The sequence below is a fragment of the Lipomyces tetrasporus genome, assembly GCF_029532465.1.
Source record: "Lipomyces tetrasporus strain NRRL Y-64009 chromosome Unknown POJ06scaffold_6, whole genome shotgun sequence".
NCBI lineage: Eukaryota > Fungi > Ascomycota > Lipomycetes > Lipomycetales > Lipomycetaceae > Lipomyces > Lipomyces tetrasporus.
In genome coordinates, this window is record NW_026611601.1 from 1,554,081 (window position 1) to 1,577,314 (window position 23,234).

The 23,234-nt window shown below is 47.6% G+C and overlaps 6 protein-coding genes across 6 annotated transcripts; 3 read left to right on the forward strand and 3 right to left on the reverse strand.

Moving 5' to 3' along the window:
• The first annotated feature begins 660 nt into the window (after positions 1–660).
• On the forward strand, positions 661–2,726 carry POJ06DRAFT_224229 (uncharacterized protein). Its single transcript, XM_056185688.1, has 4 exons — positions 661–787; positions 842–933; positions 995–1,795; positions 1,845–2,726. Exons 1-4 carry the CDS (start codon positions 722–724, stop codon positions 2,572–2,574), a joined length of 1,689 nt encoding a protein of 562 aa, XP_056043587.1. The 5' UTR covers positions 661–721; the 3' UTR covers positions 2,575–2,726.
• Positions 2,727–2,920: 194 nt separating this feature from the next.
• POJ06DRAFT_125023 (glycoside hydrolase superfamily) lies at positions 2,921–5,134 on the forward strand. The gene is made up of 5 exons (XM_056184291.1): positions 2,921–3,380; positions 3,435–3,564; positions 3,618–4,035; positions 4,091–4,432; positions 4,482–5,134. Exons 1-5 carry the CDS (start codon positions 3,036–3,038, stop codon positions 4,981–4,983), a joined length of 1,737 nt encoding a protein of 578 aa, XP_056043588.1. The 5' UTR covers positions 2,921–3,035; the 3' UTR covers positions 4,984–5,134.
• Positions 5,135–6,510: 1,376 nt separating this feature from the next.
• On the reverse strand, positions 6,511–7,755 carry POJ06DRAFT_269013 (flavohemo protein; the record flags this gene model as incomplete). Its single annotated transcript, XM_056189350.1, has 1 exon — positions 6,511–7,755. The coding sequence occupies one exon, from the start codon at positions 7,753–7,755 to the stop codon at positions 6,511–6,513; it is 1,245 nt and encodes a 414-aa protein (XP_056043589.1).
• A 2,460-nt stretch (positions 7,756–10,215) lies between these two features.
• POJ06DRAFT_125082 (chaperonin 10-like protein) lies at positions 10,216–11,983 on the reverse strand. The gene has a single exon (XM_056184292.1). It carries the CDS (start codon positions 11,669–11,671, stop codon positions 10,670–10,672), a length of 1,002 nt encoding a protein of 333 aa, XP_056043590.1. The 5' UTR covers positions 11,672–11,983; the 3' UTR covers positions 10,216–10,669.
• A 758-nt stretch (positions 11,984–12,741) lies between these two features.
• POJ06DRAFT_301947 (uncharacterized protein) lies at positions 12,742–13,229 on the forward strand (the record flags this gene model as incomplete). Its single annotated transcript, XM_056190752.1, has 1 exon — positions 12,742–13,229. The coding sequence occupies exon 1, from the start codon at positions 12,813–12,815 to the stop codon at positions 13,227–13,229; it is 417 nt and encodes a 138-aa protein (XP_056043591.1). The 5' UTR covers positions 12,742–12,812.
• Positions 13,230–21,304: 8,075 nt separating this feature from the next.
• On the reverse strand, positions 21,305–23,018 carry POJ06DRAFT_276430 (uncharacterized protein). The gene is made up of 3 exons (XM_056189687.1): positions 22,221–23,018; positions 21,949–22,176; positions 21,305–21,863 (listed from the first exon to the last, which is right to left on the reverse strand). Exons 1-3 carry the CDS (start codon positions 22,537–22,539, stop codon positions 21,547–21,549), a joined length of 864 nt encoding a protein of 287 aa, XP_056043592.1. The 5' UTR covers positions 22,540–23,018; the 3' UTR covers positions 21,305–21,546.
• Between the last annotated feature and the right edge of the window lie 216 nt (positions 23,019–23,234).

The window sequence follows — 23,234 nt, forward strand, 5'->3', positions numbered from 1 at the left end:
AATAGTCGATAACATCGCCATAGCGGCAGTATTACTAAATTAGGAATAACTACTGTCAGGAATCATGTGACTTCGGAAATTAATAAAACGGCTATTCCGACCGCCGCCGGCAAGGTCTGTATAGCTTCAGCTTGGTAACGAGGTCGGTCATAATCGCTCAATATTGGGCTGTGGGTGATATCTGGCCATACACCGGCTTGGCCAACCGTTATTTGGATATGGGGTAATTTGAAGAAAAGGCAAAGACTCTGCAGCTATTATCAATTCTGGTATCCCATCTTCAGGGTAGTTATTCGCTCGTTGAGGTCCATAACTGCAGTCGTTGTTGAAGAATGAAGAAGCAGCCTTGGTAAGGGGGAACGAGGATTCACGTGATTTGGAATTGGAATATAGGCGCCAATACGGGCAAAACTACGAATAACTAGGAATTGAAGACCTCGGTAACCAATACTCATTACTCAATAGTCAAATACTAACCAGTAATCCTTATTCGTGTGCAAGCAGTCCTACGAGTTGCACAACCTTGATACAGAATTTATTGTAGTCCGCAGAATCGAATGAATCTACATTGGGACGTCCCAGCGTCTGTCAAGTGGACGCTTGTCGCTTAACCCTTCTACAAGACCCTCGTTTCTTCCTGCCGCCTTCCCCGCATCGTCGCACATCTCTCTGTTAGAGAACAGATGCCCCCGCCCTCACCGCATTGTCGCAGACACGAGAGATGGTCTCTTTACCAGAATCACTGCACGATCGAGCTTGCGATCAGTGTTGGATTCGAAAGATCAAGGTGAGTAGTCTGCATTGCCACAAGCGCACGTTGGGCCGAATTGACGAGACATAGTGCAATCGTTCGTTGCGGTGTCGGACATGCAGCAGACTTTGCCTGGATTGCTCTTATGTCCGGCCACGCAAAAAGAAGGGTCCGTCTGGAAAGTCAGTACTGTTTTTTTTTCTTTAGTGCTGAAAGCCACAGTTTGCTGACTTTCATATGTAGCAGGATCGGTCTCATCCGGCAGCTGCCCGAAAACGTTGTCAATTTTGCGAGGTTGCCGAGGGCGGAAAGCGTCAAATCTCCATCATCACTGATGCTTTCGCCTTCGCCGTTATTATCTTGCTTGTCGCCTAGCAACGTTGATATGTCATTGGTCGGCGCGGAAATTACGACGCCGGCAAGTGAAATCGTGTTTCCGTCAGAGCTGTTCGATTCGCTTTGCACGGATTTCACAGCGTCATCGTTGCTAGTCGGCTATGACGACGACCTGGCACAGTATGTTCCCACGTCCATCAACGTCGACATTCAGACTATGAATTCTTTGATCGAGTCCTATATCTGTCACATGTCGAAATACTATCCACTGGTCGACACTGCGTCCCTATCAGTGCGCCTTCGCGCTGGTGTGCACACACACAATTTTGAGTTCGGCGCGCTTGTTCTCTCAATCTGCGCATACGTGCTGTTGCAGCCGGTTTTCAAGCGCGACGATGCTCTGCAGGATAAACCAGCAGTGCGCGAACGCACAAAACTCGCCGAAACACTAATGGACAAAGCCATAGCGATGCGAAATATGAATCCTGCTTTCACCGAGCGGCCCAGCGTCGATAATATCCTCACATCATTTTTTCTCTGTGCGTGTTTTATCAATCGGCAGTTGCCACATGCCGCGTGGTCGCGGTTGTGCGAGGCCGTGACGTTGGCGGAAATTATGGAAGTGCAGTCGCTTGAGGACAACATTGTAACAGTTAATGAGCGCGAGCAGAGGGCAACGTTGTATCGGATACTAGCTGTAACGGAACCGTGAGTATTTTTCTTTCGGTGTCAAATCCAATGCTGCTAACAGCTCTAGTGCGTTTGCTGTTCAATATCGGTACGCGTTATCCGGAAACCTACTGTCGCGAATCGATAAATCTAAGTTTTATGGACTTGATCCAGGCCCTTTGGGTGCAATGTGTGGCTTGACGACTCTTGTCAGCCTATACAGCGTTGTTAGTACTGACATGTTAGACTGTTGGAACAACCAATGTGGGGCAAATTCTGCTGCCGGTTGTCCAATGATTACTACAGAACGCGTGCTTGACATGCACCAGTTCATGTCAGATGTCTACGACGGCGCGTCCACGCCCACTGGAGACAATTTATTTACCGACGCTCAGAGAGCTGACATCATGATTTCACGGCTCTGGCTGCACAATCGATTGTGGAACGTTTGTCACGCCCACGGCCTTGTGAATGAGAGAAATGACATAGAGGGTTGCCGCGAAAGTCGTCTTTCGTACCCATTCGATATTGCGCGACAAACCATCGAGATCAGCAAGAGCTTCACTATCGAATGCATAGAGGTTCATGGGTTCTCGATTGTTGGAAAGCTGTACGATATTGCGAGCAGTGTCGTCATGGTCTTATCGTGTTACCCGTCCTGGGGCAAGACTAGAATTGAGGAGTCTCAGCTAGTGCCATCGGATACGGAGGTCTTGAATCAGTACATATCACTCTTGGCGACGTTTGGTGGAGGGCAACATCCGTACTTGGCGCCGTTCATGACGGCTATAACGGGGTTGCCGCCGATGTTTTTTTGAATTGGTATCGCGGGGTTTGGGTGTCTTGGATAAATCACATATTTAGTAGATGAGTTTCTTTAGTATGTTGCATAGTGTGAATGAACAATATTATGTTTGTGCGGGAGTTTGGAGCGGTGTAACTTCGGGAATGAACATCGTGAGCCTGCAGGACCAAATCAATTTGCGGGGTTCAGCGACCAACTGGATGACTTAGTAGACGTCAAATGGACAGAACTGGCCCCCCGGATAGAATACGGAGTGTGGGGAAGTTCTGCGGGGTACATCAGCTGACGGAGAATTTTGAGCAACGTTTTGCCGAAGTAGTTCCGGGTCTGCTTTCTGCGCCGCACGGTCCCGGCCCCTCGATTCGCCGGCCGGCCGACCATGTTCAGTCGAGCAAGGACTATACAAAAAGACCAACGCCAGCTTGTCACGATGAGTGTAACAGACGCCCATATTCTCCATCATAGTTGCCAACAATGGTTGTCGACAATTCCTTATCCGCTAAGCGTCCCTGGTGGAAAGAGGCCAATGTCTACCAGATCTATCCAGCATCGTTCAAGGACTCCAACGGCGATGGTGTCGGCGATATTCCGGGAATAATTTCAAAGCTTGACTACATCAAGGACCTCGGCGTTGATATTGTCTGGCTCTGTCCATGCTACAAGTCGCCCCAGGTTGACATGGGCTACGACATATCGGACTACAGAGATATATATGAGAAATACGGTACGCTGGATGACATTGACGACCTGATCCGAGGGCTGCATGAGCGCGGTCTCAAGCTTGTCATGGATTTGGTCGTGAACCACACTTCTGACCAGGTAAGATCAATAGATTTAAAGATTGTCTTCAATTAGATTCCTGATGGTCGACAGCATGAGTGGTTCAAGTCTGCTATTTCATCGAAGGACAGTCCATACCGTGACTACTACGTGTGGAAGAAACCCAAGATCGGTCCCAACGGAGAACGTCTTCCGCCCAACAATTGGTTGTCGTATTTTCGTGGTATGTCACTTCCTCGGCTGTTCATGAATGGCCAATTATAACTTTTCTAATAGGAAGCGTTTGGGAGTACGACGAGGCGAGTGACGAATACTACCTTCACCTCTTTGCCAAAGAACAACCTGATCTCAACTGGGAAAATCCAAAAGTGCAGGCCGAGGTTCACGATGTGATCCGGTTCTGGCTCGATCGCGGAGTCGATGGGTTCCGGCTTGACGCGATCAATCTTATCAGCAAAGACCTCGACTTTCCTGACGCGGCCGTGGCAAATCCGTCTGCCAAGTATCAGGATGGGGCTATTTACTATACCAACGGTCCCCGCCTGCACGAACATCTCCGTGGTATGGGGAAAATTTTTAGGGAGTACGACGCATTTAGTGTCGGTGAGATGGGAGGATTCACAGATCCCAACGAGGTCATTAAGGTTGTCGCTGAGGAGCGGGAGGAATTAAATATGATCTTCCAGTTCGAAATGTGAGTGGCTAATAACGTGTCGTCTTCTTCGATATTACCGACTAATGATATACAGAGTGGACATGGACATATCGCCCGTCGGCAGGTATTTCCCGCGCAAGTGGAAGCTTAGCGAACTCAAGCGAATTGTCAACAAGTGGGAGACATATATGTACGAGCACCACGGCTGGAATGCGCTATATCTCGAGAACCACGACCAAGGACGATCCGTCTCGCGGTTTGCGTCCGACAAGCCGGAATTTCGCGCCCACGCCGCGAAAATGTTGGCTACTTTCCTAGGATTGCAGAGCGGATCTGTGTTTGTTTATGAAGGGCAGGAGCTTGGCATGGCTAATATGCCAAAGTCATGGGGAATTGACAAGTTGAAGGACTTGGAGTCAATCAATTTCTACACCGAGTAGGTCGCCCCTGGATCTTATTATTGAACTTATTGCTTACGTTATTAGACTAGTGGAATCCGGGGCATCTGAAGAAGTGCTCCAAGTCGTCCTGGCCGATCTCCAAAAGAAATGTCGTGACAACGCACGTACCCCAATGCAGTGGGACAGCACTGCTTTTGCAGGTTTCAGCACAGTCCAACCGTGGATGGATGTCATGGACGACTACAAAGAGTGGAATGCCGTATCTCAAGTTGACGATCCGTCGAGCGTGTACTCGTACTGGCGATCGATTTTTGACTTGCGACGCGCCCATAAGGATATATTTGTCTATGGATCTTTTAATTTGGTGGATGCTGTAGACGAGCAGGTCCTATCATATGAACGGCGATATGAAGGTAAACGTGTGCTTGTGATTACGTCATTTAGCGAGCTGGAGGCCCTGTGGACCGTACCAGAGGAATATGTGAGGTCCGGAAAGGTTTTGTTGTCAAATTATGGTGATGTTGAGAATTTGAAAAAGGACATCGCGCTGCGTCCGTTTGAGGCCATCGTGTATCTTCTTGATTAGATTGTGCATTTTCGTCCGGCTAGATAGGTAAATACAATACAGGTTTTGACTTAGTTTGAAATATAACGCGTGCGACTAGGTTGGCCGCTCTCGGGCTTCTTTAGTAACTGAGTTCTGTGGTCAAATCTATGCAATTGGCAGTCAATCCCTGTTGCCACAACGGAGGCTGCTAATGACCGTGCGTTCGAAATTCTTTGCTCACTGTGTATTAGTATATGCGAAAGAACCTTCACTCGAATCCTACAGGTCCCTTTAAGAACATCGGAGACGTTGAGGCAGAAATGAAAAAGGATGAACGTGCATGAGGATGCGACAGCCTTGGGCGGGTTATAGTCCCCTCAGATTATTTCTTAGAATGACAGAAGCCTTCATTGTAGCCTGCCGACCAGACGGTCATGAGAAATTAGTAAGTAGTATCTTCATTGGTGGAAGTCTAGTTGCTTACATGACAAACTAATGTCACATCTGCAGCTTGACTGCGTGAATACCAATGCCAGTGAATCGCAGACTGGTAGAGAAACAGCACAGTGATGGCCAAAATGTTGTTGAAATTAGCCGGTGGATTTGTCACGGTTGACGGACCGTACTTGTGATAGGATAAAGGTTGTATGGTTGGCATTCTTGTCCTTTTGTCGCTGCTTCCTTTGAAAGTCAATTAACCCTAGCCCTATCTGTCACTTGGCACCCAACTTCATTCGTGCAACTGTAAACTGGCGCGAAATCGGCTTGTATTGAGCTTTGAGTTGTCTCTTACATAGCGCCTAATCTCCTGCATCATTGTGAGCACTGCTCCACTGATTTCTACACGGCATTACATCCTGACAATCCTCTCGGTAGGCTAATATTGAATCCGTCGGCGACAAAGAACGCTTTCCTCTTGATGCTTAAGATTCTCATTGTTGCGTATGATCCTTATACCGTTTTGTTGCAAGTGAATCCTGACGAAATCTGACGAGGCACTTTAACCTGGTCGCTATGTTATTCGGTCCGGTTCTCCAGGAAGTGATATTTCCTAATTGTATCGTCAGTGTTTGGCAGCTGCTGCCTTTAGATACAGATGAAGATGAGCTGTTTCGGAATCAAGTGCTACGGAGTGACGGAAAGTGTGTAATATCTGGCATTGTCAACACTAATGCCGTCCACGATTTTTCTCTCTTTAACTCATAGCAAAGCGGATTATTTATGCTGGACCGCGGCCATCAGCAGTTTGCTAGTTTTGACTTGTCGGTCAATCACACGACAGTAAGTCTGGTGAGTTTCCTGAACGACCGCTTAGAGATCGATGTCAGGATTCTTAACCCTATCGGTTGAGCCCCGGACGACGGGCGGATAGTACGAGATGACCATATACTACGGCATTTCCGCTTTAGCACTACTGTAAGCTGGAGGGTCACAATGATCAAGTCACTGGAAAGTGAAGCTTTGATTCGACATATTTACTTCGAAATTCTGAATATAAATCGATTATCATCATGAATGGAGACTTCTATTACTAAACAATCACCTACAACACAGCTCAACTGTAATTCATACAGGCGGAACTCCACCAGTACCGAAAAGTTCAACGTGGATTCTACTTGAATCAACTCCGAGCTCTAGAAGTACCCTTTCGGCATCTGTCATGAATGTCGTCGGTCCGCAGATGAAGTACTCTGTACTTTTGTTATTGAGGTATAAGTCGGAAGTTCTGTCCAGCTTGCTCAGGTCGAGGCGACCGGCATAGTGATAATCACTGCCTAGGACGTCGTCGTCACAAGGGAGCTTGTTGAAGACAGTCGCTCTGACATTCTCATGCGAGTTAGCGACCATCTGAATGTCAGCTCGGAAAGCCTGCGTGAACCGAGAATGCGTCGCGTGAATCCAGTGGATGGGACGGTCAGAATGCGTGCTCGTAAGAGTATTAATCATCGACATGAGGGGCGTCAGACCGACACCAGCGGAAATGAGGACAACTGGCGATTTAGACTTTGTTTCTTCGAGATAGAAATCGCCTTGTGGACACGAGACTTGAATAATGTCGCCCACTTGAACGCTGTTGTGCAAATGATTCGAGATGAGCCCAGGATGAGACACCGTCTGTGCCGTCGCAGAGTCCAGACCACGATCTTTCTTGACGCTAATTCGGTAGTATTCGTTTCGAGGTGAGTCGCTCAAAGAATATTGTCTGCATTGATAGTGCTCTAGGCCGGGCACCTTTATTCGAACCGAGATATACTGACCGGGCTTATACAATGGTAGCGGCTTTCCATCCTCCGGAGTGAGATAGAAAGATGTTATCTCCTCTGACTCTGGCGTTTTCTTGTACACTCTGAAGTTGCGCCAATCCGTCCAGCCGTCGCCTTCACGATACAGGTTCTCCTCGGCATCAATCATGATCTTGGCCAATTGCCAGTACGCGGCTGCCCAAGCGTCTCGTACTTCGGGTGTGAAAGCATTTCCCAGAACCTCCTGAAAGGCGCCTAATAAATATTTCCCGACGATTTCATATTGCCCCGGACGGATGTATAGTGATGCATGTTTGTGACAGATGCGCTTGACGGCAGGTGACAAGGCGCCAAGTTCGTCAATGTGAGCAGCGTAAGCGTAAACCGCGCCAGCAAGTGCCCTAGATTGGTGGCCGTTCGTCTGGTTTGTGGTGTTGAAGATGTTCTTCAATTCCTTATTGTCGCGCAACAAATTACTGTAGAAATGGGCCGTCACGGTAGCCCCGTGTGTCGCCAGGACAGGAACCGTCGCCTTGACGATTTTGACTTGATCTGAGGTCAACGGCATCTGGGATAGGTCGGGCTAGTCGGTAAGTTGTTGCAGTTGCGATCAAGTACAGGACAGACCGAGTCAAGTAATTGGTTCCAAATATAGTGATCTCCATTCCCTCATCTGGGTCACTCTGTTGCAAGTATTCCAACGATGGCATGATTTTTTTTCCCGAGAATTCCCGCAATAATTTTCTTTTCTTTAGTTCAGGAAGGTTTACAGCGAGAACGTGAGTCGGGGATGGCGCCATCGGTGCGGCGCGGGAAATTGCGGAATATCTTGATCATTCCCGTCAAGCGAGTACAACGACGAGAGGAAGCGCTCGGAGGAGCACCGGCTAGTTATTCAGCTGGGTGGGTTAAATCGGCCTATTAAACAGGCTGCCGGTCTAGAATCTTGTGTTGTCACCAATAATTTGCACGCGAGATTGACGTGCCTGGAGGCGTCCAGAAAACGGCGTGTAGTTCGAACGCCATGTAACAAAGCAACGTGCTTGCAATTTTCAATTAGCGATGCTGGCCCGCCGCAACCGGGTAACAGCGCCCAATGCCGGAGGAGGACCGGCACGTACTATTCAACTTAGGGCCTGATTCTTTTTTTAAATGGACCTTCCATTTACGTTTTTAAATGGGAGCTCCATTTAGGGTGGTAGGGATCGGCACGGATAATATCCAGGCTAATTTTTCCTTATCCGTATCCGTATCCGTATCCGTATCCGCGTAAAATATCTATATCCGTATCCGTATCCATATCCAGATATATTGGCTTTATCCGTATCCGTATCCGCAGTATCCACGGATACGACTCACGTGACCTTGAAGGGGGTCTTGCTCAGTCGTTTTTGGTTTGGAGCCCAGGACTATGGAAAGAGGATGATCCTACGATACGACTGACTATATTGATCACTCAATTGGGCTGCAAACCGCTATATCAATAATGGACAACAAACCCTAACCCAATATATAAGCAGTTGCGACTAATCAGATCCGTGTTCTTATTCAAGCTTCCCTCCGCTCACAGCCAAGCGCGCACCAAATTCTGGATTCATGGACTTCCGTTCCCTATACAACTGAATATTTGGCAAATCGCAACTCACGACTCTCCCAGTATTATTATTTTACACATTTGTATTTGTTACTCGTATCCGTGGATATCCGTGGATATCCATGGATATATCCGCGGATATGACTAATCAATATTACCTTATCCGTATCCGTATCCATATCCGCATATTCTCTATCCGTATCCGTATCCGCGACGGATATCCACGGATATATCCGTTATCCGTGTATCCGTGCCGATCCCTATAGGGTGGGGCCATTATTTCCTTCTAATGGAGGTCCCATTTAGTTTCGCGTCAGAGGGCGCTTTAAAATGGGAGCTCCCTTTACACCTAAATGGAGCTCCCACTTGAATCCGCACGTGACTCGGATCAGACACGAAATTTACGCGTTAAAAGAAAATAATTTGGGCCGACCCTATAACCGCGTAACGCGACTCCAGTAATTTATAATAAAGGCTTTACAGGCTAATAACTTTTTCCCTCTGATCTCCTGTTGGGAGCCATTGTAGAGGCGTGCTACTGTGAGGAGTGGTCAGAAGGGTGGTGTTTCGGAAGGTTTCACTAGCGTAAATGGAGTTCAAATGGAGGTCAGACCTCCATTAGCTTTTTGTATAGGAAAAGGCTGACCTCCATTTGAACTCCATTTACGCTAGTAAAATGGGAGCTCCATTTAACGTTACCTGATTCTTTTTGGGTATAATGGGAGTACCATTAGAAGGGCTGATTCTTTTTGGGTATAATGGGAGTACCATTAGAAGGGGTGATTCTTTTTGGGTTTAATGGGAGTACCATTAGAAGCGGTGATTCTTTTTTTTTCGAATTTAAATGGGAGGGCCATTAAAAAAAAGTAGTAGAGACATAATATTTTGCCACAAAGTTCCTTGAAAGTTCCGTAGGACAAATTACCCTAACCGGGAATGCCTCCGCACCTCCTTCCCAGTCAGGCAGGCGATGTCGTTAGGCCCTGCTAAGATGCCTTTGCATTAAGGAATCGTTAAAGTGGTCCAGATTCCATTTTAGGTAGTAACGCTATTCCTATTCTAGACTAGCTCCAACCTTGAACGAATGAGCGCCGACGAATTTGACGGGATTGCTTCGTCATCTCCAACAACAAACAAGCACCAACCTAACGTTTAATTGCAACAGTTACTAACGATCACCGACCATTGCTTATAAATCGATACATAGGGCTGTTGACGATATTCGACTTGGCGAATATTATTCGACCGATTATCGGCGTCGGATACGATATCGGCCAATCCCTGGGCGTCGAATACGAATATCGAATATTATTCCCTAAACCAATATTCCCCAATATCCTACCTCCGAAAAGCCGGGTATGATTGAATCATAATGGCTGAATCCTACAGGGGTTATATATGCTGTAATTACGGCTTTGAATGAGGATGAACGAATGGTACTAAACGACATGCTAACCCTGATATTTAATGGGGCACGGGATGTGCTAGGGATCAAGAGGTATTCAATGAAGGCGGATACAATGAGGATCTTGATGTTGATGAATGATATCTATTCAACATAGAGATAATATACATTTTAGGAAATGGATATCAGCTCTCAAATAGCCTCTCAACCAGTTCTAGAGGCTTGAGTCCCCTATCTAGCTCCATTTACGTCTGGTAAACGATTCAAAGCCAATGTAGTGGCAAGAAGATTGAAGAGATACGGGGACCCCTAAGGTGCCGGATAGCTGAGAACAATATTTCGATAGAAGCTACTCCAGATTAAAAGAAATTTTGCCGGTTTACCGATATAGTCAATTCCGCCATCAACTTAAAAGGCACAACAACTGAAAAGAATTGAAGAGACTTCATATAACGTTTGTAGCATATGAAAACCGCACGTTGATTAGTCTTCTGCGACAAGAACACCTCGATATCTCATTTTGCCTTCTGTCAGCGTCTTCAGACACCGTTCAATTCCGTCAACATTAAAAGGAAAGAGCATGTTAATCGGCTTGATACCATGGAATGCAGCGAAATCGAGCATGTCTCGATGAACTTTCCTAGGAGAGATAATCCCACCTTGAATTCGCAAAGTGTTCATTAATAGAGGCATATATGGCATGGTCAAGTCCTTGTTGTCAACCGAAATTGGTGAAATAGTGCCACCCGGAGCCATGAGCCCAATATACAGATTCCAGTCTGGTTGACTACTCGTTGTCACAATCAGATGATCAAGAGGTTTTCCAATATTCAGACTAGTGACTCCTTTTGTTGCATAGAACTCTTTCGCACCGAGCCTAATTGCTTCATTCTTCTTACTCTCCGTACTTGAGAAAACGACGGTTTCGCAGCCCATCTTCGACACAAATTGGATCGCCAGATGGCCAAGACCCCCTACCCCGACGATACCCACACGTGAAGTTGGTTTAACGTTAGTGAGATGAAGTGCGTTGAATATGGTCGAACCAGCGCACATCAGAGGGGCAGCATCTTCATTGCTCAAATTTGCTGGGATTTTGAAGAGAAATGCTTCACGCCAGACAGCGTGAGAGGCAAATGAACCCTGGTCGAGGTCTGCAAGTCCATACAGCTTACGGTCTGGGCACATCGTCTCCATGCCAGAAAGGCAGTTGTTGCAGCGCCCGCAACAGTCATGCTCGTAGCCCCACCCCACAGCATCGCCTACCTTAAGGTCCTTTACGTCCGGCCCAATTTTCGCAACAATCCCAGCTCCTTCGTGGCCGAGCACCATATCAGCTTGTCTATAATGAACATCTGTAAAGCACACTCCTGAGTGCGTAACCTTGACCAGCACTTGATCTCCCTTGAGGTCGTCTTTATGCGTGGTTGATTTCAACACTTTACCGTCATGCGAACCTTTATAGACAGTGAAATCAAATCCCATGGTGAATATGTAAGATTGATAGAAAGAGCAATTGAAATATTAAGGAGAGACTTCAAACGGTGTATCGGAAGAGATGGTAAAGTGACTATTTATTTAAGTACTGTGTGATACCCTGAGGTGCCGTAGGCGTATCGAGGAACGATCTGCGACAGCATGTCGGCCGCAAGCAGGAAAAGGATACAAGGCTGATAGACTTCAAAAGGAATGACGACAACAGTGAGCTGCCGGGAGATGATCGGTGATGAAGGTTCAAATCTGCATAAACTACCCCTGACTTCCGTGTAAAATCTTGAGAGAATTATTATTTCGGAGAAACTTTGGAATCACTACTCGCTATTCCTCTTTGGGGCTAGCTTAAGTATTTGGACCGTTCCAATTTTTGTGCGCGGTACCCAGCCCACACGCCCATTGCATAAACGCGAGGACAACGCGCTACATCTCGTTATTTACGCGTCAAGAACTCAGTCCTTTGCGATAAATAACTACAAATGCTAGGGCTGTTGGCGATACGATTATTACGATATCGGCAAGGTTTGGGCAAATCTGCAATCGGCATCGTCGAACTTAAGGTCGTCCAATAATTAACGTGATCGGCAAGCGAATGGATCGTCCCAGCGAGAGGATCGGTCGAAATTCCATACAAAGTAGCGATTTTTAAACCTCTAAAACTCGACGAAATCTTTCTTAATTACGCTCAATTTAGAGAATAGAGTAGCTAGATATCGACGATTTACATCATCGCTTTGAAAAACGATTGATGTTTATATTTATGATTATATTTACTGAAATCCTGTAAACCCCTGAAACCCTTTAGCCGTAATTTAAGATACCTGGGTAATTAATAAGATTATCTCTAAAAAAGAGGCTTGATAATGATTTATAGTCCATTATTTATAAAATTTAAAATTTTAGGTAAGAACCGCTAGCGTGGCTAAGATATAGATGTTTAAAAATCGCTACTTTGTATGGAATTTCGACCGATCCGCTCGCTGGGACGATCCACTCGCTTGCCGATCACGTTATCGTCTATCGTATCGGCAGAGCTCGACGATACGATATCGTCATATCGGCGACGATAATCGATTAAGTGTCTAATAGTTTTGATGCCCTGAAATTTTTTGAACACGGTCTTTGTAGTACTATGATCCCAATTGCTAAATTACCAATTACCAATTACCACTTGTCACCTTGCCACCTTGCCACAACGCCTCCCTTTGAGAGGATGATGACAACTCGCGGTGAGCGCCTCGACTACAGAGGCCTCAACGATGGCATTGATGACGAAGCAGCACCCGAAGACCGAGTCGCGAGATCATCGATTCCAGACCCTGTACTAAGTCAGTCAGCAGTAGATGCCTTTATCAATATCCCAGATCGACGAGATCTTGCCTTCAGAATCAGCATCACAATTTTAGAGTTGGAGCAAGCTCCACGATTGCTGAAACTTCAATCCATTCAAGCAATACGTTCCGTTCAGTTCGCCAACGGCCAGCACCAGTCACTGAGTGGCTATGGGCTTACTTTGAGACTACGACCATTGATAAGGAGTGGATCGTAAAGAAGACAAATAAGAGGAGGTTAATTCGTTGTGCATACATAGACGATAAGACATGTCGCAGTGTGGTTGGACAACTGCATATTCACTACGACAAAGCTCCACCTGCAATATGAAGAATCATCTTACAAAGCACTCTATTTATCCTTCAGGCCCTGAGGATCCTAATTCGGGAAAGAAGCAGCAAACCAGCGTCGTTAGTCTATGGGAAGAGAAGGAGAAGCTAGCCCATAACCAATCACTAGAAAAGAAGCTCATTCGCTGGATAGTTGCAGAAAACAGGCTTTTACGACTATCGAATCTTCTACATTTGAACAGATCTTCCATGATATACCGGAAATTGCACTACCATTCTCCTCTCGACATACGCTTCGGAAACGTCTTAAGGACGATTTCGACATACAGCGCCATAAATTGAAGGAAGAACTTGCCACAACTTGCAGAAGGATTGCTTTGTCTCTCGATTGTTTGGACAAGCAGTAATCGCCTTCCTATTGTTGGTATAATTGACCACTGGATCACAGACGAATTCGAATATCGAGAGAAAGTACTAGACTTTAAAGAGATCTATGGAACTCACAGTGGAGAGAATTTAGCTGCTGCTGTAGAGGCTACTCTCGTAGAGTTAAGTCTTGAACGCAAGCTGATTACGATACGGGAGACAATGCTAGAAACAATGAGACACTAGCCTCTGATTTGTTTCATGGTCTTTCCAGGAGACTTGATTTACAGAAGGACAGTAACGATTCGGTCTTCTTATATGGTAACCTGGACAGCTATATCCGTTGTTTGGCTCACATCTTGAATCTAATTGTCAAAGATATACTCCACGCTTTGGAGTCTGGCAATGCCGAGGAAGCAAGCGCTGCTTGTCAGGACCCTAGTGGTGGCGGTCACTATACTATGCGCAGTGGGCCATAATCAATTCTAAGATTGATTATCGTGGTCTTTTGGCCAAGTTGGTACCGCCCCAGCGCGAGGCCCTAAGATTCGTAGGAACTCACCCACTAGATCCTTACACTGCTTGCGATAATCTACGAGATGGCAAGCCTATCGGAACTCAGACAGCGATTGCAAGGCTCCGTATCTTACTCTTTGGATTGATCGAACACTACAACGGAAGCAGAAGTGGAAAGAATTCTGTAAGATCAACATTCTCTTATGACGTCGATACACGCTGGAATTCAACGTTCCGTATGCTCAACGATGGCTTGTGTGCAAGGCAACAGATAACCAAGTTCTTAGAGCTACAGACGGAACTACCAGTATTCACCGCTCAAGCTTGGCAACGGCTCACGCAGATCCATAAAGTGCTCTCGAAAATCAACGAACTGGCTTTGTTCATTTCGAAAAGAAAGCCACAGATCATCCTTGCCGTCCCAATATATTTTGAGATCCAAGATTTTCTCCATGATGTCTCTGAATCTAAGAATGGCTTTGTAGGTTTGACCTAGACATTGGACTTGCGGTTAAGGAAGGAATAAATGTCAAGAGGACATTGCCGGTTAGGCCGTCTCAGCCGGCGTGGAATTCAACCCAGCGACTGTCTTAGTCTTTTACCCGTCGGCGTATCGATTCCTCCGTGAAGACACTCTTTTTCGGCCCTTCGTTCTTCCGCGCTCCTTCGTTAGCCGACTGCCTAGTTCTCCGTCCTCCGTAGCATGTGCGCGTGGGTAGCTTGAAGTGTTGAGCATAAAAGGGCTCCATGATTCCAGTATATGTAGGGAAAGGTCTCTCTAGAAATCGGATCCTGTTTTGTAGCATACCTAAGTTCAAAGTCTCCAGCCTGCTCGTAACAATAAAGAAGTATACAAGTACTATTGTTTCATGGACGAATCTGATATGTACTATACTGCTCTTGTCGAAGGGAATAATTCTGGTAGGCTGATTCTACAAGCCATACGCCAGAATCTCCATCAACAGTATAGTACCCATTGGCTGTTGTGAGGCCGGGGTTGCCAATCGCAGCTAGACAAGCTGCTGTCAGGATCACGGCGCCACTCACGCCGCCCCTGACCCCTGACGTCTGGCTGCGCCACGCCGGCGGCCAATGTTTCTAAAATATCTGATCTTTGGTTTCCCATCTCACAAGGTTGTTAGTACCGTACTCGAACGCCCCCGAGTTCTTACATTATATATTATTCCTGTGTCCCCGCGTCTGAGGAGGCACATAAAGCCGGAAACACCCGAGAAACCAAATCGAATCGAAGTCAAGGAAACGAAATGGCAGAAGGAAACGAGAACGTCACGCAGGCAATCATGCAGATGATGACTACGTTTCAAGGAATGGTCAGCCAACAGAATGAGGCTATGAACACGCAACGCCGAGAGTACCAGGAGCAGCTGGCTCACCAACAAGAAGAAATCCGTCGCCTCCAGCAGATGGTAACTGAGGCCCGCGCCTTGGCCGGCAGTACCAAGAACAGTGAGGCAACCCGTATGACGAAGGCAAAGGCACGTGAGCCTGACCCCTTCTCTTCGGGTCCCGATCTAGTGGAGACGTTTCTCTCCCAGTTCCGGACTTACGTCGAATTGACGGGAACTCCCGACGAGTACGGAACAAGGCTTCTCTTGCTCAAGTCGTACCTCCGCGGCTCGGCCCTCCGGTGGATTATCCCACTCGTTGACAATCCCAGGTTTTCAGGGTTCGAAGACTTTGAATCCTTTTTGGGAGCATTCAAGAAAACGTTCGGGGATCCCGGATCCCACCGGTACTGCGCTGAGGAAGATTCGTATATGCAGACAAAGGACTTCGGTATCCGTCTACATTGCCGAATTCGCGTCACTGGCGAAACACCTCTCTTGGAACGACGCGGCGTTTAAGGACCAATTTTACGACGGTTTAAAAGAACACATCAAGGACGAGTGTGCACGACTCGGCAAACCCCAGTCTTTGGAACAAATGCAAGAACTTGCCTTGCGCATTGACGCCCGATATATGGAGAGACAGCTCGAGAAGGGCCGCCGTCCTGCGGGATACGACCACCGCGTGCCGTCGCAGCAAACGCCTTCGTCTTCGTCCGAACCAGAACCGATGCAGCTAGACGCGGCCACCGCGAGCTCGAAACCAGAAACCGAGAAGATGCGCCGTTCCCGCCTGGGATTATGTTCGCCAGTAGTTCTGGACAAACTTCTGGCGAAACCCGATCAGTCCAGTGACAATCTCTTTATCCTACAAACTACGATGCAACACCATCATACGACGTTACACCTCACAGCGCAATTGGACTCCGGATCTAGTCACTCGTTTATCAAGACGGATCTAATTGATAAACATTCGCTAGCATACGAAACTATCGAGAACCAGTTGGTGGAACTTGCGGATGGGTCGAGGCTAACGACGAATAAACTGGTCAAGACAAAATTACGAATCGACAACCATGATTATGAGGTCAAGCTGTATGGCTTGCCAATTCGACATGCCGATCTCATCCTTGGTCTGAATTGGTTACGACGGTACAACCCACCGATTGACTGGGCTAACAACACCATTGGAGGCAATCAACCGACAGTACTGAACGCTCTATCCTCTGTACTTATACCAGAACTGGCCCAAGTGCCGCACGAATATCACGACTTAGTTCAGGCCTTCCTGAAGGTCAACGCCGATCAATTACCTCCTCACAGGGAGTACGACCATCGTATCGAAATAAAGGAAGGAGCCAAGCTCACCAAAGCTCGAATTTACCCATTATCAGATCCCGAGACAGCAGCCCTGAAAGAATATATTGAGGGGAATTTACGGAAGGGATTCATTCGTCCGTCGACTGCACCCATTAGTGCGGCTTTGTTCTTCGTGCCCAAGAAGGACAAGACACTGCGACCGGTGATCGACTTCCGCCGGTTGAATGAGGCCACGATCAAGAACGCATATCCGTTACCGTTGATAGGGGAACTTCTGATTCGAGTCAGAGGCGCGAAGATCTTCACACGCTTGGATTTGCGGGGAGCGTACAACTTGATCCGGATCGCACTTGGACACGAGTGGAAAACGTCCTTTACCACACGCTTTGGCCAGTACGAGTACTTGGTCATGCCTTTCGGCTTAACGAATGCTCCGGCGACGTTTCAGAATCTAATGAACGATGTCCTACGACAATTCCTCGACAAATGCGTCATCGTATATCTCGATGATATTTTGGTTTTCTCCGAAGATTTAGCTAGTCATCACGAACAGGTCCGAAAAGTCCTACAGACGCTGATAGCCAACAACCTTTACGTCAAAGGGGAGAAAAGCGAATTTTGCGTTGGCCAGACCGATTTTCTTGGTTATACGGTGTCCGCGGATGGTATCGCAATGAACAATGATAAAGTGCAAGCGATTAAGCACTGGCCGCGACCGACAACTCTGAAGGGCTTGCAACGATTTCTTGGGTTCGCAAACTTCTACCGCCAGTTCATCGACGGCTACACCTCGAAGCATCAGATCTTTGCTCCTTTGCTTAAGAAGGGTGCGCGTTTTGAATGGTCGTCAGCCATGGACGCAGGCTTCCAAAACCTCAAAGAGGCCTTCCTCTCAGCGCCACTACTTCAACATTTCGAGTCCACCTTGGAAACAATTCTCGAAACAGACGCATCCGCAACCGCCGTCGCTGCTATTTTCAGTCAGAAACAGGAAGACGGACAATTTCACCCGATTGCTTACTACAGTCGATCCCTAACAGGCGCGGAACGTAACTATCACGTACATGACCAGGAACTCCTAGCGATCGTTGAGGCCCTGCTAGAGTGGCGACACTACGTGTTAAGTATCCATGGAAACCTAACGATATATACGGATCATAAGAACCTTGAATATTTCACCACACGACGTCTCCTTTCCAAACGACAGCTTCGCTGGTCCGAGACACTCGGTAACTTCGCCTTCACCTTGGTGTTCCGAAAAGGTTCACAGAATGGCCGTGCAGATGCACTATCCCGACAAGAGGACGACACAGCCAACAGCGACGTTGGAATCTTAATTCAACAGCCCTACGTCGTTCGTACCGCAATGATGCTTAGCCCCGTTCAATTGATAGCAACTCATGATCTCGAAATCGAAACGCGCACTCGCGCTGCTATACAGAACGACCCGGAAATTATGCAGCTAATCGACGCAATCGAGAGAAACGACCAGACCGAAGATCTTAGTGACTACACGCTAGTTAATGGTTTACTTTACCGAAATGAACGGCTTTGGATTTCCAACGACGAACAACTCAAAACCGACCTATTGACACAACACCACGATACTGAGGTAGCTGGACACCCTGGGCGGCTACGCACCTACGACCTGGTACGGCGCAACTACTACTGGCCAAGCATGCGGGCCTTTGTCAATCGATTTGTGCACTCTGCAACTTGTCAACGCGCTAAGGTGCCTCGGCGACTACCCTATGGGAACCTTCAGTCACTTGCCGTTCCGGAACGTCCTTGGCTCTCTATCACAATGGATCTAATTACCGACTTACCCCCGACTGACCAGTACGATTCAATCCTGGTCGTAGTTGATCGATTCACGAAAATGGCTCATTTTCTGCCGACGCAAAAGACTTTGGACGCTCCAGGCTTGGCGGATATCTTCATCCGACATATCTTTTCCCTTCACGGTGCTCCCCAAGAGATCATCTCCGACAGAGGGGCGCAGTTTATTGCTAGTTTTTGGCGTTCTTTCCTCAGCGGTCTAAAGATCAAGGCTCGCTTCTCGACGGCGTTTCATCCACAGACCGATGGACAGACTGAACGCGTGAACCAGATCTTAGAACAGTACTTGCGCGTTTATACGAATCGACAGCAAGATGATTGGGTCGACCTTTTACCTATCGCAGAATTTGTCTACAACAATAGTCGCAGTGCCACCACCGAAATGAGCCTGTTCTATGCTCTGCTCGGTTATCATCCGACCTTCAGTTTCGATCTCCCCTCCGGCACCGCGACAGTAACCATTGCGGACCGCCATGTCGAACTTACTCGTATACATGCCGATTTGCAGTCATCGATGAAGTTAGCTCAGGAAGACCATGCTCGCTACTATAATCGCCGACGAACTCCAAAGACATTCGAAGTTGGCGATCAAGTTCTCTTATCGACTCGAAATCTGAAGCTGAAAGATGCGTCACGCCGACTAAGCGACCGGTACATTGGTCCGTTTCCCATCACCGAGCGCATTGGCCAACAGGCATATCGATTATCACTGCCGTCCACGATGCACATCCACAACGTATTCCACGTCTCGTTACTCAAACCTTTTGTGGATTCCGATCTCCCTCGACCAGAGGCAGTCCCGCTTCCGCCGATTACCGTGGAAGGTGTCTTGGAATACGAAGTCGATGAAATTCTCAATAGTCGTCGAAAACGCAATCAGGCGGGGGAGGTCGAATACTTGGTTTCTTGGCTGGGTTGGAACGAAACTACTTGGGAACCGCTCGAACACCTTACCCATTGTTTAGGCCTGGTTCGCGACTTCCACCGTCGGTACCCGCGCAAGCCCGTGGCCGCTGCGCTCATGCCAGGGGGCGATTTTTGGGTGGGGGAAATGTCAGGATCACGGCGCCACTCACGCCGCCCCTGACCCCTGACGTCTGGCTGCGCCACGCCGGCGGCCAATGTTTCTAAAATATCTGATCTTTGGTTTCCCATCTCACAAGGTTGTTAGTACCGAACTCGAACGCCCCCGAGTTCTTACAGCTGCTGCCGCAGACAGACTCGAGGATAGTGATTTCGAGTCTAGGATGCTGCACATTCTGCAGCCACGAGATCATACTAGTAGCCCTACTCCGATATTGACATGTACTTTATAGTCCGGTGGTTTAATGACACAAAATTAGGGCTGTTGCCGTTTTGCCGATACTGCCGATATTGACGATACGATATCGGCATTCCTAATGTCTGACGATTGCCGTTTAACGATATTTATCGTCGAGCTCCTGGTCTGCCGATACGATATCGGCAGAAACGTCACGATATCGGCAAATTGGCAGAATAACTATGTAACATTTTCTCATTACATCTGGATATCTATACACAATTGTCTTGTGCCGACGTAATCATACAATAACTCATTTATCGTACATGTTTCCCATGAGCATCGACATTCGCATGGTGTTGGCCTTCAAAGAGTGCCTCCGAACACACGAGCAAGTCTCTCCCCGCACTAAACAACCTTTCCGTTGCAACTTCAGAGGCTGGGATTGCTAAGTAATCCCTAGCAATCCCTAGCCGCAACAGCCATCTGCGGGTACTCATCTTGATGAGTACGCCACCAATTACAAAGCCAGTTTGGATATCTTTTGTGTTGACCACCTGACTATCAAAGTACATGTCAATATCGGAGATAGGGCTACTAGTCTGACGTCGTGGCTGCAGCCTTTGCAGCGTCCTAGACTCGACATCACTATCCTCGATTCTGCTTCGTCATCACTGCCATCGTTGAGGCTTCTGTAGTCGAGGCGCTTACAGTGAGTTGTCATCCTCTCAAATGGAGACATTGTGGCAAGATGACAATGTGTTAATTGTTTTGAGTTAGCATTTGGGATCATAGTACTACAGATGTCGTGCTCAAAAACGAATTTTGTGTTCAGGGTATCAAAACTATTAGACACTTAAATATCGGCAACGATAATCGTATCGTCGAGCTTCTAACGCCTGCCGATACGATAGACGATAATTATCGGAAGACCTTAAGTTCGACGATGCCGATTGCCGATTTGCCCAAACCTTGCCGATATCGTATCGCCAACAGCCCTAACACAAAAGATCCAGACTGGCGTTTGTAATTGTTTAACCGAAACAAATATGACCCACGGCCTTTCTAATTTTATAAATACGTTGCCTTGCCTTGTGACAGAACTACTCCGTGACTACTCAGATTCCGAGGTTCCGGGACGAAATTCTCTTTGTTATATCAGTGACGATCGTGATTTAGTTTGCAACTCTTTATCGCTATATCGGGGATCGAGTATCGTTATAGCGAAGTTTGGCTGTAATCCGTACGTAAATTTTAGGCGCGGGTGGCAGCCGCACCGAGTTCCGATCCCCCAACTTTATTACTGAATGACACCGGCGCTGCTCAATTACGTTTGACAACTCCTCAGCTCTATTGCAGCACCAAAAGATTACTATTTGTTCAGTCCACCAGATTCTGAGATAGATTTTTTTTAAGTGTGCTCCTACGGTTTACCTCCCCAAGAGGCGGGGCGCCAAAAAGCGACGTTTCGGTGACTGTAGGGTCAAGCAAATAACAATTTACAAACGTCTCAAAGCTACAATAACGCACATTTCCAACGTGGAATATCTGAACATAAAGGCCTGAAAGCTGTTAAACTTCTCAAGGCCATTCCATCTAGTTGCTGGAGGAGGATCCGGAGCCAGATGAACTTGACCCACCACTATCCGAATGGCCGCCACCTCCAGACGAATCCGAATGGCCGCCACCTCCAGACGAATCCGAAACGCCGCCATTTCCAGACGAATCCATAAAGCCGCCAGTGGCAAACGTGTCCGGATATGCCGGTAAGTCCCCAGTTCCATAGTGTGGAGGCGGATTTAAATCTGCGCTTCCTGAGCTCAAGGTGACTGGCGGAGGCCGGACGCACATTATCATATTCCGGTCACCAGCGGTGCCACCCCCAACATAACCAGCACCAGTGGCAAGTCCAACTATGTCTTGGGTTTGAGAAGAGCATATTCATATGAGTCGAGGTGGTTATGTTTGCAACAGCGCCAGCCGGAACATAACTTGCACCTGCGCCAGGCTCCGATCCAAAATTGACGCTCTGCCTTCTGAAGAACATGGTACCTAGCAGCATTGTAGTGATGACAAACAGGAACCAGTTAATGGCTGAGAAGGCAATGGCGACTTTGCTAGTAACACATGGGGTTTGGTCGACGTCGTAAATAGAGCTGGAGTATCCGTACGAGTAGTCGTACTCATCACCATACGGACTGCAGATCCACGGGCTGTAGATGAATGCTGTTACGGTTAGCTAGCACAAGGACCATCGAAGACAGTCTTACCCATGACCATGAGTCCCGTGAACAACATAATATTCGTCACGAGGTCCGCAGCAAACACAGCAAGTTTGTGAGTTGTAGTGGCAGTCGGCGACGCGAAGGCAGTCGCCCAAATGAGGAAGGGCTGTGCTAGCAACGTCCAAACGGAGACGCTGATGAGATAATATGCACCGTTCTTGTAGTCGCTCGGAGCCCAGTCCGCCGTCGCACGTCTGCTGGAACTGAGAGATATCGACGTCGTGGAAAGAGAGCCGATTGAGAGAACAACTTGCGCGAAGCGCAGAGCTTGCAACGTTTGCAATTTGCGGATCGAATAGCTCATGGCAATGAATAAAGAGATAAAGAAAGTGATGAAGACAAGAGCCGGGGAAGAATTTCTAGATGTGGTGCCGGCCTATATAAGGTCGAACAGTCATGTTCTGAGTAAGAGTCGCGCCATTAATGTTAAATTAGCCAAACAAAATCAGTCTAGAAATTCACTGCCTGGCGCATGTACGCAATACGCTTTCGCTGCTGACATGTCCTGGTGAACAGAATACGCCCAAGTCACTCTCTTGGCGGAATGTGAGGGGCCCCGGCTTTTCACTTTCCCGGACTCGACTCCGTTCGTTTCCGAGTTCACGTGGAGGATGACCAGATTTGCGTCAGGCACACGGCGGTTTTGTCTGATCTGAAACCCGAACCCGCAGGGTGATGAATGTGTGGGAGTTATCAGTTTCAGTAGCTCGCTGGCGAAGCGTACAATGCATATCGCTAATCGACCAACAAACGAGCGAATCACAGCGCCCCGGTTAGGCGAACTTTGGCCGTGGAGGAGATTACATGCACAGAGCGCCCAGGGAAAGCGAGCGCTTTGACGTCCAACGTTTGCGGTCAACCCAAGGCTAAGCTAATCTTGACTAAAGTTAACGATCTTGCATCAACCTTTTATTTATCAAGTTAAACTAACTACGTCAGATAGATCGACCCCAGGCGCTTCTCGTTGGACCTAGGGAATAAACGGGAACAGATGACTGC